The following is a 14,659-nucleotide window of genomic DNA, read 5'->3' on the forward strand; positions in this document are numbered from 1 at the left end:
ATATATCACGCCCAGAAATTCGGTGTTGAAATGAAATTCACCTAAGCGCATTCTATATATTACGCCTTAATTTAGGCGGACTTTATAGAATAAGCCTAAATTTCCATACAGTATATAGAAGACACTTCTGTAATACCGGCACCTAAGCTAGGTGCAGAGCAGGTGTATTCTATAACTCTGCATGTAGTTTTCCAGAATGCACATGACCCACCCATTCCATGACTCCTTTTTGGCAGCACACATTAGAATTTACGTTTACCGCTTTGCAGAATACACTTAGTGGGTAGTGCACATAAATTCTAATTAATTCCAATTAGTGCTGATCATTGCTTATTAACATTCAATTATCAGAGCAGATTAGTTTGTTAAGTAATTATGTTATGCGCATTGTTATGGAATACACTTCAATTTCTGTGCGGAAATCTCAGCGCGATATAAATAATCCAGGGGATAACGTACACAAATCACATCCCTGTCTAATCCCTTCTGCATCCCATAATTGCAGGCCAATGCCTCAATCTGTTTTTGAATTATAAAACGAACACACACGCACACATGCACCCCAGTCACACTAGAGACAGACATGGATACAATCGCATAAGCATCTCTATGGACAGAAATGAGGCTAAAAAAAAAAACGTCATGGTGAAAAAATTCCAGTCTCCTCCAAGGTTAACTCCTGAGACCAGGTGTACAACTTCTCTGCCTCCTGCTCCCACTCTTCATCTGACAGAAAAGCTTTGTCCTTCATATCTTCAGTTTGTGAGGTAAACTTCCCATTATCTTCTGTTACATGGCTTTCACTGGTGCAGTATGCAGTGTTCTGTTCCTGTTGCTGAACAAAAGCAGAGCAAAGAAGAAAAGCATTGGCTTTCCTAATAATATACAATTGTGTATCAGTATCTGATCTTTTCTAAGTATATCAAAAGCTGAACATTTTATAATACAGTAAAGCGCATAATATGGCTAATTTTAATGAGTTTGTCAATGGATAAAGGCTGTTTTACATGTGGAAAAGGGCTTTTACAAAATTATACTAACATATATTATATTAACATATAATAAAATAATTTTTTTTAAGGGTAAAAATAATAAGTTGAAAACTTCACACTTACAATGTGGCACCATAAAAACAAACGTTGCCATACTGGGATGGACTGATGGTCCATCAAGCCTAGTATCCTGTTTCCAACAGTGGCTAATCCAGGTCACAAGTACCTGGCAAGATCCAAAAAGAATAAAACAGATTTTATGCTGCTTCTCTAATAAATAAGCAGTGGATTTTCCCAAGCCCTCCGTGATAATGGCTTATAGACCAGCCAGATGGCCAGTTCTAGGTAGGCCTTAGTCCAAGGTGGGTGGGCATTCAACTCTCTCTCTCTCTCCCTCCACAACCTCAGTCTCTGCCCTCAGCTCCTCAACATATAAATACCTGAGCTAGCAGGGATGCCAAGTCCTGCCAGTCGAAGACCTCTCCTGCAGCAGCACTTATTCAGCAGCAGCACTTGACCTTTAATGCCAGTTCTCCCGTGCATGCTCAGTTCAGGGCCGGCTTAACCTATGGATCAAGTAAGGCTGTGGCCCAGGGCATGGGAGATAAAGGGCACTAAATGCCTTTGATGTCACTGGGCCTATAGGTTAACCTGGCCCAGAGCTTACCTGGTGGCATTGCGAATGCAGGGAAAAAAGAAAAGCTGGGAACCCTCTTCCTCTTTCTGTCCCCCATCTACCTTTAAAGGCAGTTGTCCCCTCCCAAACATAGAGTTTCACATAACACTACCCACATCAGTGCCCCAGCATCTTTTGCCTCACATAACACTACCCACATCAGTGCCCCAGCATCTTTTGCCACCCCCGGCCCCCCTTTTGACGTAACTTCCTGTTTACATAGGAGCATGGCAGAGGGAAGATGCAGGGGCCAATGCAGATAGCGTTGGTGAAACACTGTCGGTATTCAGAAGGGGGAAACTGCCATTAAAGGTAGGCTGGAGGGGGATGCTAATGGGTGGGGTGCGCCACTGGGAGGGCGCAAAACCAAAAGTTGGCTCAGGGTGCCACAGTCCTTTGAGACAAATGTGGCTCAGTTAGAGATTTGGAAGGTGAGTTCAGTATGAATGAATGGAAGGTGGTGTGTTTGGAATTAAAGAAAGCTTTGATATGTGTACTCTTAAAAGAGAATGCTTATAAAGAGTTGACACGGTAGTATTATACTCCTGGTTAAGTTAAAAGCCATGTTTCCCACAGTTTCTGATCTTTGTTAGAGATATGGACTGGGAAGGGGCTCCTTTTTCCATATCTTGTGGGCAGGTGTGAATATTCAAGATCTTTAGGCGGGGTTCATAAAAAGCCTATCTAACTCCCTTGGCAGCGCTTTTCCTTGTGACCCCTGGTGGAACCTGCTGGGATTGGGCAATAGAGAGGGCCCTACGTGGCAATCCAGCTCATAATCGAAAGTGATCGCCGGCCATTTCCCGACACACATCGGGAGATGGCCAGCGATCTCGGAAAAGCGGCAAAATCGGTATAATCGAAAGCTGCTTTTTTTGACAGCATCGCCGCTTTCCCGTCGTCTCGCCGGCAAAAGTTCAAAGGGGCGTGTCAGCGGCAAAGCGAAGGCGGGACATGGGCGGGTATGGGCGTGGCTACCAGATAGCCGGCTTTCGCCGATAATGGAAAAAAAACGGCGTTAAGCAGTATTTCGCCGGGTTTACTTGGTCCTTTTATTTTCACGACCAAGCCTCAAAAAGGTGGCCCAACTCACCAGATGACCACTGGAGGGAATGGGGTATGACCTCCCCATACTCCCCCAGTGGTCACCAACCCCCTCCCATACTAAAAAAATAAAAATAAAAACCTTTTTTGCAAGCCTGTATGCCAGCCTCAAATGCCGTACCCCCCTCCATGACAGCAGAATGTGTTCTATCCTCTGACAGCCTTTCCCTGGTTGTGATTTGGCTCTTGGGTGAGTGTGACACCTTTTCTGTTAGGTGCACTGCAGAGTCACATCAGCAATGCATTGTGGTGAGTGTAGGGCAGTGGGCTCTACTCCCATGGTGCTTTTCCCCCTGCTAACTGGGTCAGAGTGTGCCCTGTTGTGTTTCCAGTAGTCCATGAGGTAGTGGCCATTTTTGTAAGGCAGTTTTACATCCCTTTCATGTGTTACCCACGTTAGAGAACTTAGTTCTTACCTTGAATGTGGCTGAAAGAGGGCATTGTACACCATTCTACCAGCTCTGACCTACTGCTAATCTCAGTACCAGGGAGACTCTTTGCCAGTGGGGCACAACCTCTGATCTGCAGTTAACTGTGAGTAAACGTGCTTATTCAAATAAAGGACTTTTTCAAAGAGATTAGTCTTCAGGTGTGAACTGGTGTGCCAAGGTTATACAGCAGCAACAAGTCCTAGAGGCCTGCGTGTATGCAGGTCCCTGGAGCACTTTTAGTGGATACCGCAGTGCACTTAAGGCAGGCGGACCCAGGCCCATACCCCCTACCTGTAACACGTGCTGGTAATGGGAGCCCTCCAAAACCCACTGTACCCACATGTAGTTGCCCCCTTCACCCCTAAGAGCTACGGTAGTGTTGTACATTTGTGGGTAGTGGGTTTTGGGGGGGGGGGGGGGTTGGGGGGCTCAGCACCCAAAGTAAGGAAGCTATGCATGTGGGAGCTTTTTCTGAAGTCCACCACACTGACCCCTAGGGTGCCCAGTTGGTGTCCTGGCATGTGAGGGGGACCAGTGCACTACAAATGCTGGCTCCTCCCACGACCAAATGCCTTGGATGTTGCTGGGTTGGAGATGGCCAGCATATTTTCCATTATCGCTGAAAAACAAAACCGCCCATCTCCAACCCAGCGACATCCAAGGCATTTAGCCGGGCTAAACCGTATTATCGAACAAAAAGATGGCTGGCCACTTTTTTCGATAATACGGTTCCGGCCAGTTGTAGCGCCTCCGCCAACATAGATCGCCAGCGATCTATTTGGCCGGCGACATTCGATTATGCCCCTCTATGTCGCCTTAAATGTGTGTGTCTAATTGCTGCCAAAAGTGTTATTGCTGCTCATTTGGAAGCAGGTAGAGGTGCCAGCACTGCTTGATTGGCTTTTAAAGTTAACTCTTATTAGGGACTTGGATAAGCTCACGGACTGTAGACTTGGGCGTTACGCCCCTACAGATGATGAATGGGTTCACCTTCATCTATTAATTAATGCTTCTTGATGAAGAGAAATAGTTTTTTTTTGGAGAGGTGGGGATTTTGGGTTTCTTGTTGCTTGGCTGAGCACTCTGAAGAGTCCACTGAGTGCTTAGAGCTCTGGAGTCTCTTACTGCTCATTGGGGGGAGGAGGGATTAGGATAGGGGTGGGGGATTGTTGAATTGTATACTGGATATTTTGCTGTGGTTTCTGTACACTTTTCTAGACTTCACAGTCTTGTTTTGTATTTGTTTTTCACAAAATTCAATAAAAAAGTATTTGTTAAAAAAAAAAAATAATAATAATAATAATGATACTGAGTCAGACCAACGGTCCACCTAGCCCAGTATCCTGCTTCCAGCAGTGGCCAATCCAGATCACAGTACCTGGCAGAAACCCAATTAGTAGCACCATTCCATATTACGAATCCCAGGGCAAGCACTGGCTCCCCCCCCCCCCCCCCCCAAAACCTGATGTTAATGTTAAAACCAGGAGAAGGTACCTCTGGTGGGATTTGAACCTGTACCCTCTGAACGACGCTAACTGTTCTAACCGTATAAGTCTGCCCTCCACTATCCTCACCTCCCAACCACCAACCCCTCTTCCCCCCACCTGCTCCGCCACCCAATTTCGGCTAAGCTTCTGAGGATCCTGTGCAGAAGGAATGGATCTTCAGAAGCTTAGCCAAAATTGGGTGGCGGAGCAGGTGGAGGGGGGGAAGAGGGGTTGGTGGTTGGGAGGCGAGGATAGTGGAGGGCAGACTTATACGGTCTGTGCCAGAGCCGGTGATGGGAGTTGGGACTGGTGGTTGGGAGGCAGGGAATCCTGCTGGGCAGACCTATACTGTCTGTGCCCTGAAAAAGACAGGTACAAATCAAGGTAAGGTATACACATATGAATTTATCTTGTTGGGCAGACTGGATGGACCATGCAGGTCTTTTTCTGCCGTCATCTACTATGTTACTATGAGGGGCATAATTGAACGAAAACGTCTATCTCCATGGGCGTTTATCTCCGAGAACGGGTCCGTGAAGGGGCGGACCGAACCGTATTTTCGAAAAAAATAGACGTCCATGTTTTATTCGACAATTTGTGAGCTGGGCGTTTTTGTTTTTCAGTGATAATGGAAAATGAAAGCGCCCAGCTCAAAAACAAATAAATCCAAGGCATTTGTTCGTGGGAGGGGCCAGGATTCGTAGTGCACTGGTCCCCCTCACATGCCAGGACACCAACCGGGCACCCTAGGGGGCACTTTTACAAAAAAAAAAAAAAAAAAAGGTAAAAGAGCTCCCAGGTGCATAGCACCCTTCCCTTGTGTGTTGAGCCCCCCCAATCCCCCTCAAAACCCACTACCCACAAGTCCACACCATTATTATAGCCCTAAGGGGTGAAGTTGGGCACCTACATGTGGGTACAGTGGGTTTGGGGGGTTGGACGACTAATAAGCATTAAGCAGCACAATTGTAACAGGTAGGGGGGGGATGGGCCTGGGTCCACCTGCCTGAAGTCCAGTGCACCCCCTAACAACTGCTCCAGGGACCTGCATACTGCTGCCAGGGAGGTGGGTATGACATTTGATGGTGAAAATAAAAAGTTGTGAAACATCATTTTTTGTGGTGGGAGGGGGTTAGTGACCACTGGGGAAGTCAGGGGAGGTCATCCCCGATTCCCTCTGGGGGTAATCTGGTCATTTAGGGCACTTTTGGGGGCCTTATTCGTGAAAAAACAGGGTCCAGGAAAAGTGCCCTAAATTCTAGCTACAAACGCATACTTTTTTTCCATTATCGGCGAAAGGCGCCCATCTCTCCTCGGCCGATAATCACACCCCAGTTCCGCCTTCGCCACGCCTCCGACATGCCCCCGTCAACTTTGTACGCTTCCGCGATGGAGTGCAGTTGAAAACGTCCAAAATCGCCTTTCCATTATACCGACTTATTCGTTTTTGTGAGATAAACGTCTATCTCCCGATTTGGGTCAAAATCTAGGCGTTTTTCTCTTTCAATTATAAGGTGGTATGTAACCTCTGCACTACCTCATCATATGAGATACATGTTGCTCCGTATAGAGTGAAGAATCCAAATAAATACTCAAATTGCTTATTTCTGTTGTAGGTTGCAGGACAATATTTTGTAACAAAGGAAAGAATGGAGAGGGAAGACCAAACTACACTCCGGGGAATGCCTTTATGCAGCTTGCATATAAGTACATGCGTGGAAACATGATAGTGTGTACTTGGTGTTAGGCCATTTAATCTCCTGACAGCTAATAGTGCAGCAATCACCGACAGTTAATCATGCATCACTTAATCACCTCTTCAGGTAAACCTGTGTAATTTAATCACAGCTACATATAAATACTAGTCACTTTAAGGATATGTACATTTATAAAATGTATACTACGAAACTATATAAATGCCATAGTCACTACTGAATTTCTTAAGCACATGACAGGTGGGCAATACTTCTGAGATGACTATCCAGCTTATAATCGAAAGTGATCGCCGGCCATCTTCCGACACAAATCGGGAGATGGCCGGCAATTTCTTAAAAGCGGCAAAATCGGTATAATCGAAAGCGGCATTTTTGACAGCATCACCGCTTTCCCGTCGCTTCGCCGGCGAAAGTTCAAGGGGGCGTGTCGGTAGATTAGCGAAGGCGGGACATGGGCGGGCATGGGCGTGGCTACCAGATGGCCGGCTTTCGCCGATAATGAAAAAAAAAAAGCGGCGTTAAGCAGTATTTCGCCGGCTTTACTTGGTCCTTTTATTTTCACGACCAAGCCTCAAAAAGGGTGCCCCAACTGACCAGATGACCACTGGAAGGAATCGGGTATGACCTCCCCATACTCCCCCAGTGGTCACCAAACCCCTTCCAAACTAAAAAAATAAAACTAAAAACCTTTTTTGCCAGCCTGTATGCCAGCCTCAAATGCCGTACCCACCTCCATGACAGCAGAATGTGTTGTATCCTCCGACAGCCTTTCCCTGGTTGCGATTTGGCTCTCGGGTGAGTGTGACACCTTTTCTGTTAGGTGCCCTGCAGAGTCACATTAGCAATGCATTGTGGTGGGTGTAGGGTACTGGGCTCTACTCCCATGGTGCTTTTTCCCCCTGCTAACTGGGTCAGAGTTTGCCCTTTTTTGTTTCCTGTTGTAGTCCATGCGGTAGTGGCCATTTTTGTAAGCCAGTTTTAGTTCCCTTTCCTGTGTTACCCACATTAGAGAACATAGTTCTTACCTTGAATGGTGCTGAAAGAGGGCATTGTACACCATTGTGCCAGCTCTGACCCACTGCTAATCTTAGTACCAGGGGACTCTTTGCCAGTGGGGCACAACCTCTGATCTGCAGTTAACTGTGAGAAAACATCTTTATTTCAAGAAAGGACTTTTTCAGAGAGATTAGTCTTCAGGTGTGAACTGGTGTGCCAAAGTTATACAGCAGCAATAAGTCCTAGAGGCTGTATGCAGGTCCCTGGAGCAGTTTTAGTGGGTGCAGTACATTTGTGGGTAGTGGGTTTGGGGGGCTCAGCTCCTAAAGTAAGGGAGCTATGCACGTGGGAGCTTTTCTGAAGTCAACCGCAGTGACCCCTAGGGTGGCTGGTTGGTGTCCTGGCCAGGGGCGTAGCCACAGGCAGGCCCGAGTGGGCCTGGGCCCACCCAATTTCGGGTCAGGCCCACCCAGCAGCAAAGTTCCTGATGACGATTCCAGTCACAGGCTCCGCTCGCAGTCGCAGCGATTCCCACACGCTGCCTGCCAGTGCCGGCTGCCGCTCAATCTCCTTGCGCTACTAAGCGCTAACCCGGAAGTCTCTCCTCTGCAGGAGAGACTTCCGGGTTAGCGCTTAGTAGCGCGAGGAGATTGTTGAGCGGCAGCCGGCAGGCAGCGTGTGGGAATCACTGCGACTGGAATCGCCGTCAGGAGCTTTGCTGCTGGGCGGGCCTGCAAGGAGGGTGAGATGCTGCAGCTGGACGGGGGGGGGGGGGGGAAGATGTCGCATGGGGGAGGGAAGACGGGAGGACACAGCAGCTGCACAGGGGGAAGGGAAGATGGAAAGAAAGATGCTGCACAGGGGGGAGGGAAGATGGAAAGATGAGGCTTGGTTGGTGGGTGAGGGAGATGCAGCAAAGGGGTGGAGGGGTGAGGAAGGGAGAAGTCTTGGCTGTGTATGAGGTGGAGGGGAGGGGCACATGCTGCATACAGAGGGGATAGGTGGGGAGGGGGAGAAATGGTAGGCATAGGGGTGGAGAGGAGGGAGAAATGGTGGGTATAGTGGTGGAGGGAGGGCGGAGCAGAGAAAATTTTGTGCCCACCCACTTTGGGCTCAGGCCCACCCAAAACTGGCTGTCTGGCTACGCCACTGGTCCTGGCATGTCAGGGGGGCCAGTGCACTAAAAATGCTGGCTCCTCCCATGGCAAATGCCTTGAATTTGGCCGGGGTTTGAGATGGCCGACATAACTTTCCATTATCACTGAAAAACAAACCCGGCCATCTCAAACCCGGCGAACTCCACGGCATTTGGCTGGGCTAAACCGTATTATCGAAAAAAAAGATGGCCGGCCATCTTTTTCGATAATACGGTTCCGTCCAGCTGTAGCTCCACCGCCAACATAAATCGCCGGTGATCTATTTGGCTGGCGACGTTCGATTATGCCCCTCCTATGGTGTTACTAAAGAAATAGCAGTTGACTGCTTTTAGCAAGAATTTGCAGGCCCTTTCTTGAACTTTGCATCCCAATCCCATCAATGACCTTTCCCCTATGGTTTAGGGCTTGAAGGAAGATATTAGCAGTACATTGGGATGTGTCCTCCTCCTCATCTATCTGGTGCCTGAATGTTGCACTTTATACACATGTACAAAGACTAAAAGAATTTTATAATTGTTTTGAAGCATAGAAGAAGTGTTGAGTGGCTCCGGAATGTTCTTTTTTAGAATAATCTTGAGTGTCATTTTCACAGCTGGCACTCTTGTCAACCTATTTTGCAAATATTTCTTTCCAAAGAGCATTTCAGGAGAGACTGAGGAGCAAATGATCTGCTTTCTAAAGAACTGTGTAACATGAATGGTACTACAAACGTAAGATACTTGGTTTCTTCCAAGCTTTTTTGACCTGAAATTTCCTCCTGCTCCCCTGGTCTTCCACCTCAACTGGAAATGGTCTTTTTTGGACTACTACACCACTATCATTAATTTACAACTACCCAGGGTTTTTTCTGCCCTATCATTTATTGTCTCCAACTAATTTAGCCAAGCCATTGTCAGGATCCCTGGTCTACTGTAACTCTATGGCCATAGTAAGAACTGCACATTTCTGCCAAGGCCATGGAACTGGCTAGTCCCTGTAGAAATGCTGATGCTGTGAGCAGGTAGAGCAGGGGCTGGGTTGAAGATGCAGTGGGTGGCAGCAGAAAAGGCAGCCTTTCTCTGGTCCAAATCCACTCACGCCACATTCTCTTGGGGATGAAAAAGGAACAGTGGCAATACAATGCATTGGGATGCATTGTCCTTTCTTGGGCTGCATTGTCCTTTCTTGCCCAGTGTCTAAGTGTTATGCTTTGTACATGACAAAGGACTACTAGCTAGTCTATGTGATCTAAATACTTACCAAAATCCAACAATGCTATGTTGAAAGTGAAGGAAAAAAGTAGACTTGGACACCTTCAATGGAATGGTCTACCACCAGAAACTGTATTAGTATTGCTCGTTTTTAGTACTGAAATGAATGCCCAACCAATTTATCCAAACACATCCAGCCTAATTATGCCGATGACCTAGTAATCATATAATGATAAATTCCCCTATATGAATAACACAAACTAACACAGAAGATGGAATGCAGAATAAGTGCAGACCAATCCCAGAATATTTAAATTGAAGAGGATACTGTCAGTAATCGTGCTAGCAGCTTAATTTCTCACATAGGCTCAAAACAGCAGAAAGTAGTGTTGCATGATAAGTCTCCAATCCAAAACTATAAGCAGTGTCAGTGATATTTAACAATGTCTGCTGTTGAGCATTAAATAATGTTCAAATCACACGTGCCCACATAATATATAACAAGAGCTGTGACCACAAAAAAGTACAATAACTTATCTGCTGTGCACGAATATGGGTTGCTGAACTGCAATAGTCCAACAAAAGGGACATGTTTACTGAAGGGCATTAAGCCCTAATGAATGCTTAGTGCATGTTAAAAAGCTTACCACAAAGCGCATTAAAGCATGTTGCACTAAGTAACCTGTTTGCACACGCTAACCCCTGGATGTGCGAGCAAATTCAGTCGTATTCTGGATTTGCACATGCAGCTTAATTATTTAACAAACCAGTCAGTGCTGATAAATGCCACTTATCAACTATTGACACTAATTGGCATTAATAAGAATTGACATGTAGAACTGTCTAAGCCTATTCTGTAATGTGATGCATGTAAATTCTAAGCTGCGTACTTGAAAAGGGGGAGTGGAATGGGTGGGTCGTGGGCATTTCTAAAATCTATGCCTGTGGTTACAGAATACACCCGGTCTGCGCATGATTTAGGTGTCGTCATTTACATCAAGTTTTACTTGGTGTAACTCCCCTGCAACTAAATTTAGTTACACAGATGGACGCTCGGCGCATTCTATAAACTACTACAAATTTCTATTATAAACTACACGGAAATTTAGGCTTATTCTATAAAGTACGCCTAAATTTAGGCATTCTCAGGCGTATTTCATTTCGGCGCCAATGTTTTAGGCGTGATATATGTAACAAAAAAAGTGGGAGAGCGACCAAGGCGTGATATATAGAATCTAGACCTAAGTTTGTGGTATTTATATTTTGTATTTATTTTCTAGATGGGCATATCAGAGGCAGAGAATGGGCATGGACATGCTATCCAGCTAGTGCATTCTGATTACTGCGTTAACTGGTTAGTGCATCCATAACGCAGGAGCCCTTACCACTTCCTAAATAGAAGGTGGTAAATGCTCCCTATCATTTTTTTTCAGGTTACTTAAGCTAATACAAACATTAGCGCACGACTTGAAAGAACAATTTCCAGTATTTCTTTATTTCCTAGGCGCACTAGAAAAGACTTAATGTGCGTTAACCAGCGCGCTTTAGTAAACATGCCCCAATGTGCCCCATTTCAACATCTGCTTCAGGGACTAGATATATGCTCAAAATCATCACCACGTTGTACAAAGCAGAAGATTTCACCCATACTAAAACTCAACACAGAAAAAACACACTGTCTCATCCTCTCATCCCAATACAATACGAACAAACCCACAAGCATAAACACCCCAGATTATACCCTCCCTATCTCAGACAGCCTGAAAATTCTCGGTGTTACAATCGACCGTAACCTCACACTAGAGAACCAAATGAAATCTACAACAAAGAAAATGTTCCACTCAATGTGGAAACTCAAACGCGTGAAACCATTCTTCCTGGGGGAAACATTTCGCAACTTGATACAATCAATGGTACTAAGCCATGTAGACTACTGGAATTCGTTGCCAGAGAACGTGGTGAAGGCGGTTAGCTTAGCACAGTTTAAAAAGGGGCTAGACTGTTTCCTAAAGGACAAGTCCATTAACCACTACTAAATGGACTTGGGAAAAATCCACAATTCCAAGAATAACATGTATAGAATGTTTGTACGTTTGGGAAGCTCGCCAGGTGCCCTTGGCCTGGATTGGCCGCTGTTGTGGACAGGATGCTGGGCTCGAAGGACCTTTGGTCTTTTCCCAGTGTGGCATTACTTATGTACCACAACATTACTGTATTTGTTCATACCGGAATTGGCGAACACCTTTACGGTACTATGTAAGCCACATTGAGACTGCAAATAGGTGGGAAAATGTGGGATACAAATGTAACACATAAATAAATAAATATTGAAGATATTTTGACAGGTGCACTAACCAAGCTGACTACTGTATAATCAATTCTGAACAAATCTAATTAAGACACATGCAGCCAATTCCATCTGTGCAATCATGCATGCCAACAAAGAACTAAACATCAACTGGGATGGTGTACTTTTTATTCACTGCACAAATCCAAAGTATCTCAGTGTGTCCTTGGACCGTGTAACTTCTTTCAAGGTTCATACAGAAAAAAACAAGAAGCAAAGTTAGTGCCAAAACATCATCGTCCCAAAGCTTACAAACTGAAATTAGGGAACGTATCTAGCCATGGTCTATTTCAAAACTGCCGTACTTGCTCTAGGTTACTCCAGTGCTGAGAACACTTGCCCATTATAAGAATGCTCTGTTCATGCAACAAAAATCAACCTATGCTGAATGACAACGAATTATTCCAGGCTGCCTTAAACCATCTAGTCTCCACACTTTGTATATCATTGCTAGAACAGTGCTGCTACATATCTGGAAAGTAGTGGCAAGTCAGAGATGATGTGACAAACAGAGGATAATAGACAGCCTCTGTATACTCACTATTTCAAAATAAAATGCCCGATATTGCATAGGAACTTCCTCACAACAACAGATGTAATTAATAGCACACCTGTGACTGCCAGCAAGGAGATGTGGCAGGTGGAATTTAGAAATTGTGCTGCTGGAGTATTAGAACAATTGAGCTGCTTCATATAGGTTCAGAGGAGGAAAGGTCCACCACCTGCAAGGCCCTAAATCACCTTGGTATCAAAGTTAATAAATCAAGGGCTGATATGGCAAAATGGGGAAACTTCCCCAACCTGAGATCTGCAATCTTGGTGAGAGGCAGGCTGTGTAAAACTTTGTGATCTTCCAACTGAGGATATCCCATATTAGGGTTAAGCAACTCTGATCCTTGAGTGCCAAGGTAGGTAGGTCAGGTTTTCAGGATATTCATAATGAATTTGCATGAGACAGATTTGCATACAATGGAGGTAGTGCATGCAGATTTTTCTCATGCATATTCATTGTGGATATCCTGAAAACTTGACCTATCTGTAGCACTCAAGGACCAGAGTTGACTATCCCTGTAACATAGTGCAGGATCATGCTGAGGCTAATTCACAAGTGCTGAAGTGCACTTGCCAGGGTGTTTTGGTGAAGCGAAAGGGGCGTCTAACTCCAGTCTTTTAGAGTAGCAAACCACTATGACTTTTATGAATGAGCACGAGAGAGATTTGTATGCACGCTGCCTCAGTTGTAAACAAATTTATTTCCTGCATATTCATCACATATGTCTTAAAATCCCAAGTAGTTTCTGATCCTCAAGAACCATCAAGTTTCATACATAAGCTACTGCAATCAAAGTTTGTGTTGCTAAGATAATACAGGATTAAATGAGTTGATCAAGGTCACAAGAAGTGTCAGTGGAAGAAATGAGATTTGAATCTTGGCTTCCTTAGTTCTTAACCTGTTGCTTTAATCATTCCAGAGGTGAATGTGCATACGACGGATCTTCAATGTATGCAAATATATCTCACGCATTTACATTATGGAGATCTTGAAATCTTAAGAAATTTTTTGGGAAGTTCTGAATTACATTCTAAGTAGGTACCTGAAGCAATGAGAGATAAAGAGGGTCTTTTCCTAGCCAACTCTCTTGGCTCTAATCCTCGACTTCTCTTCACATAAGTACATAAGTACATAAGTACATAAGTAGTGCCATACTGGGAAAGACCAAAGGTCCATCTAGCCCAGCATCCTGTCACCGACAGTGGCCAATCCAGGTCAAGGGCACCTGGCACGCTCCCCAAACGTAAAAACATTCCAGACAAGTTATACCTAAAAATGAGGAATTTTTCCAGTCCATTTAATAGCGGTCTATGGACTTGTCCTTTAGGAATCTATCTAACCCCTTTTTAAACTCCGTCAAGCTAACCGCCCGTACCACGTTCTCCGGCAATGAATTCCAGAGTCTAATTACACGTTGGGTGAAGAAAAATTTTCTCCGATTCGTTTTAAATTTACCACACTGTAGCTTCAACTCATGCCCTCTAGTCCTAGTATTTTTGGATAGCGTGAACAGTCGCTTCACATCCACCCGATCCATTCCACTCATTATTTTATACACTTCTATCATATCTCCCCTCAGCCGTCTCTTCTCCAAGCTGAAAAGCCCTAGCCTTCTCAGCCTCTCTTCATAGGAAAGTCGTCCCATCCCCACTATCATTTTCGTCGCCCTTCGCTGTACCTTTTCCAATTCTACTATATCTTTTTTGAGATACGGAGACCAGTACTGAACACAATACTCCAGGTGCGGTCGCACCATGGAGCGATACAACGGCATTATAACATCCGCACACCTGGACTCCATACCCTTCCTAATAACACCCAACATTCTATTCGCTTTCCTAGCCGCAGCAGCACACTGAGCAGAAGGTTTCAGCGTATCATCGACGACGACACCCAGATCCCTTTCTTGATCCGTAACTCCTAACGCGGAACCTTGCAAGACGTAGCTATAATTCGGGTTCCTCTTACCCACAAGCATCACTTTGCACTTGTCAACATTGAACTTCATCTG

General features: G+C 45.3%; 1 protein-coding gene across 3 annotated transcripts in view; it reads right to left on the reverse strand.

Annotated features, from left to right (window-relative positions):
- Window positions 1–341: 341 nt before the first annotated feature.
- Window positions 342–14,659, reverse strand: part of C4HXorf58 (chromosome 4 CXorf58 homolog) — a 92,582-nt gene continuing 78,264 nt past the window's right edge. For all 3 annotated transcript variants that reach the window (XM_030202246.1, XM_030202245.1, XM_030202243.1), the window contains exon 9: window positions 342–835. In XM_030202246.1, coding sequence (XP_030058106.1) covers window positions 641–835 — 195 coding nt within the window. In that variant the 3' untranslated portion in view covers window positions 342–640. The remainder of the gene's footprint in view (window positions 836–14,659) is intronic.

Source organism: Microcaecilia unicolor, chromosome 4 (genome assembly GCF_901765095.1).
Source record: "Microcaecilia unicolor chromosome 4, aMicUni1.1, whole genome shotgun sequence".
NCBI classification, from domain to species: domain Eukaryota; kingdom Metazoa; phylum Chordata; class Amphibia; order Gymnophiona; family Siphonopidae; genus Microcaecilia; species Microcaecilia unicolor.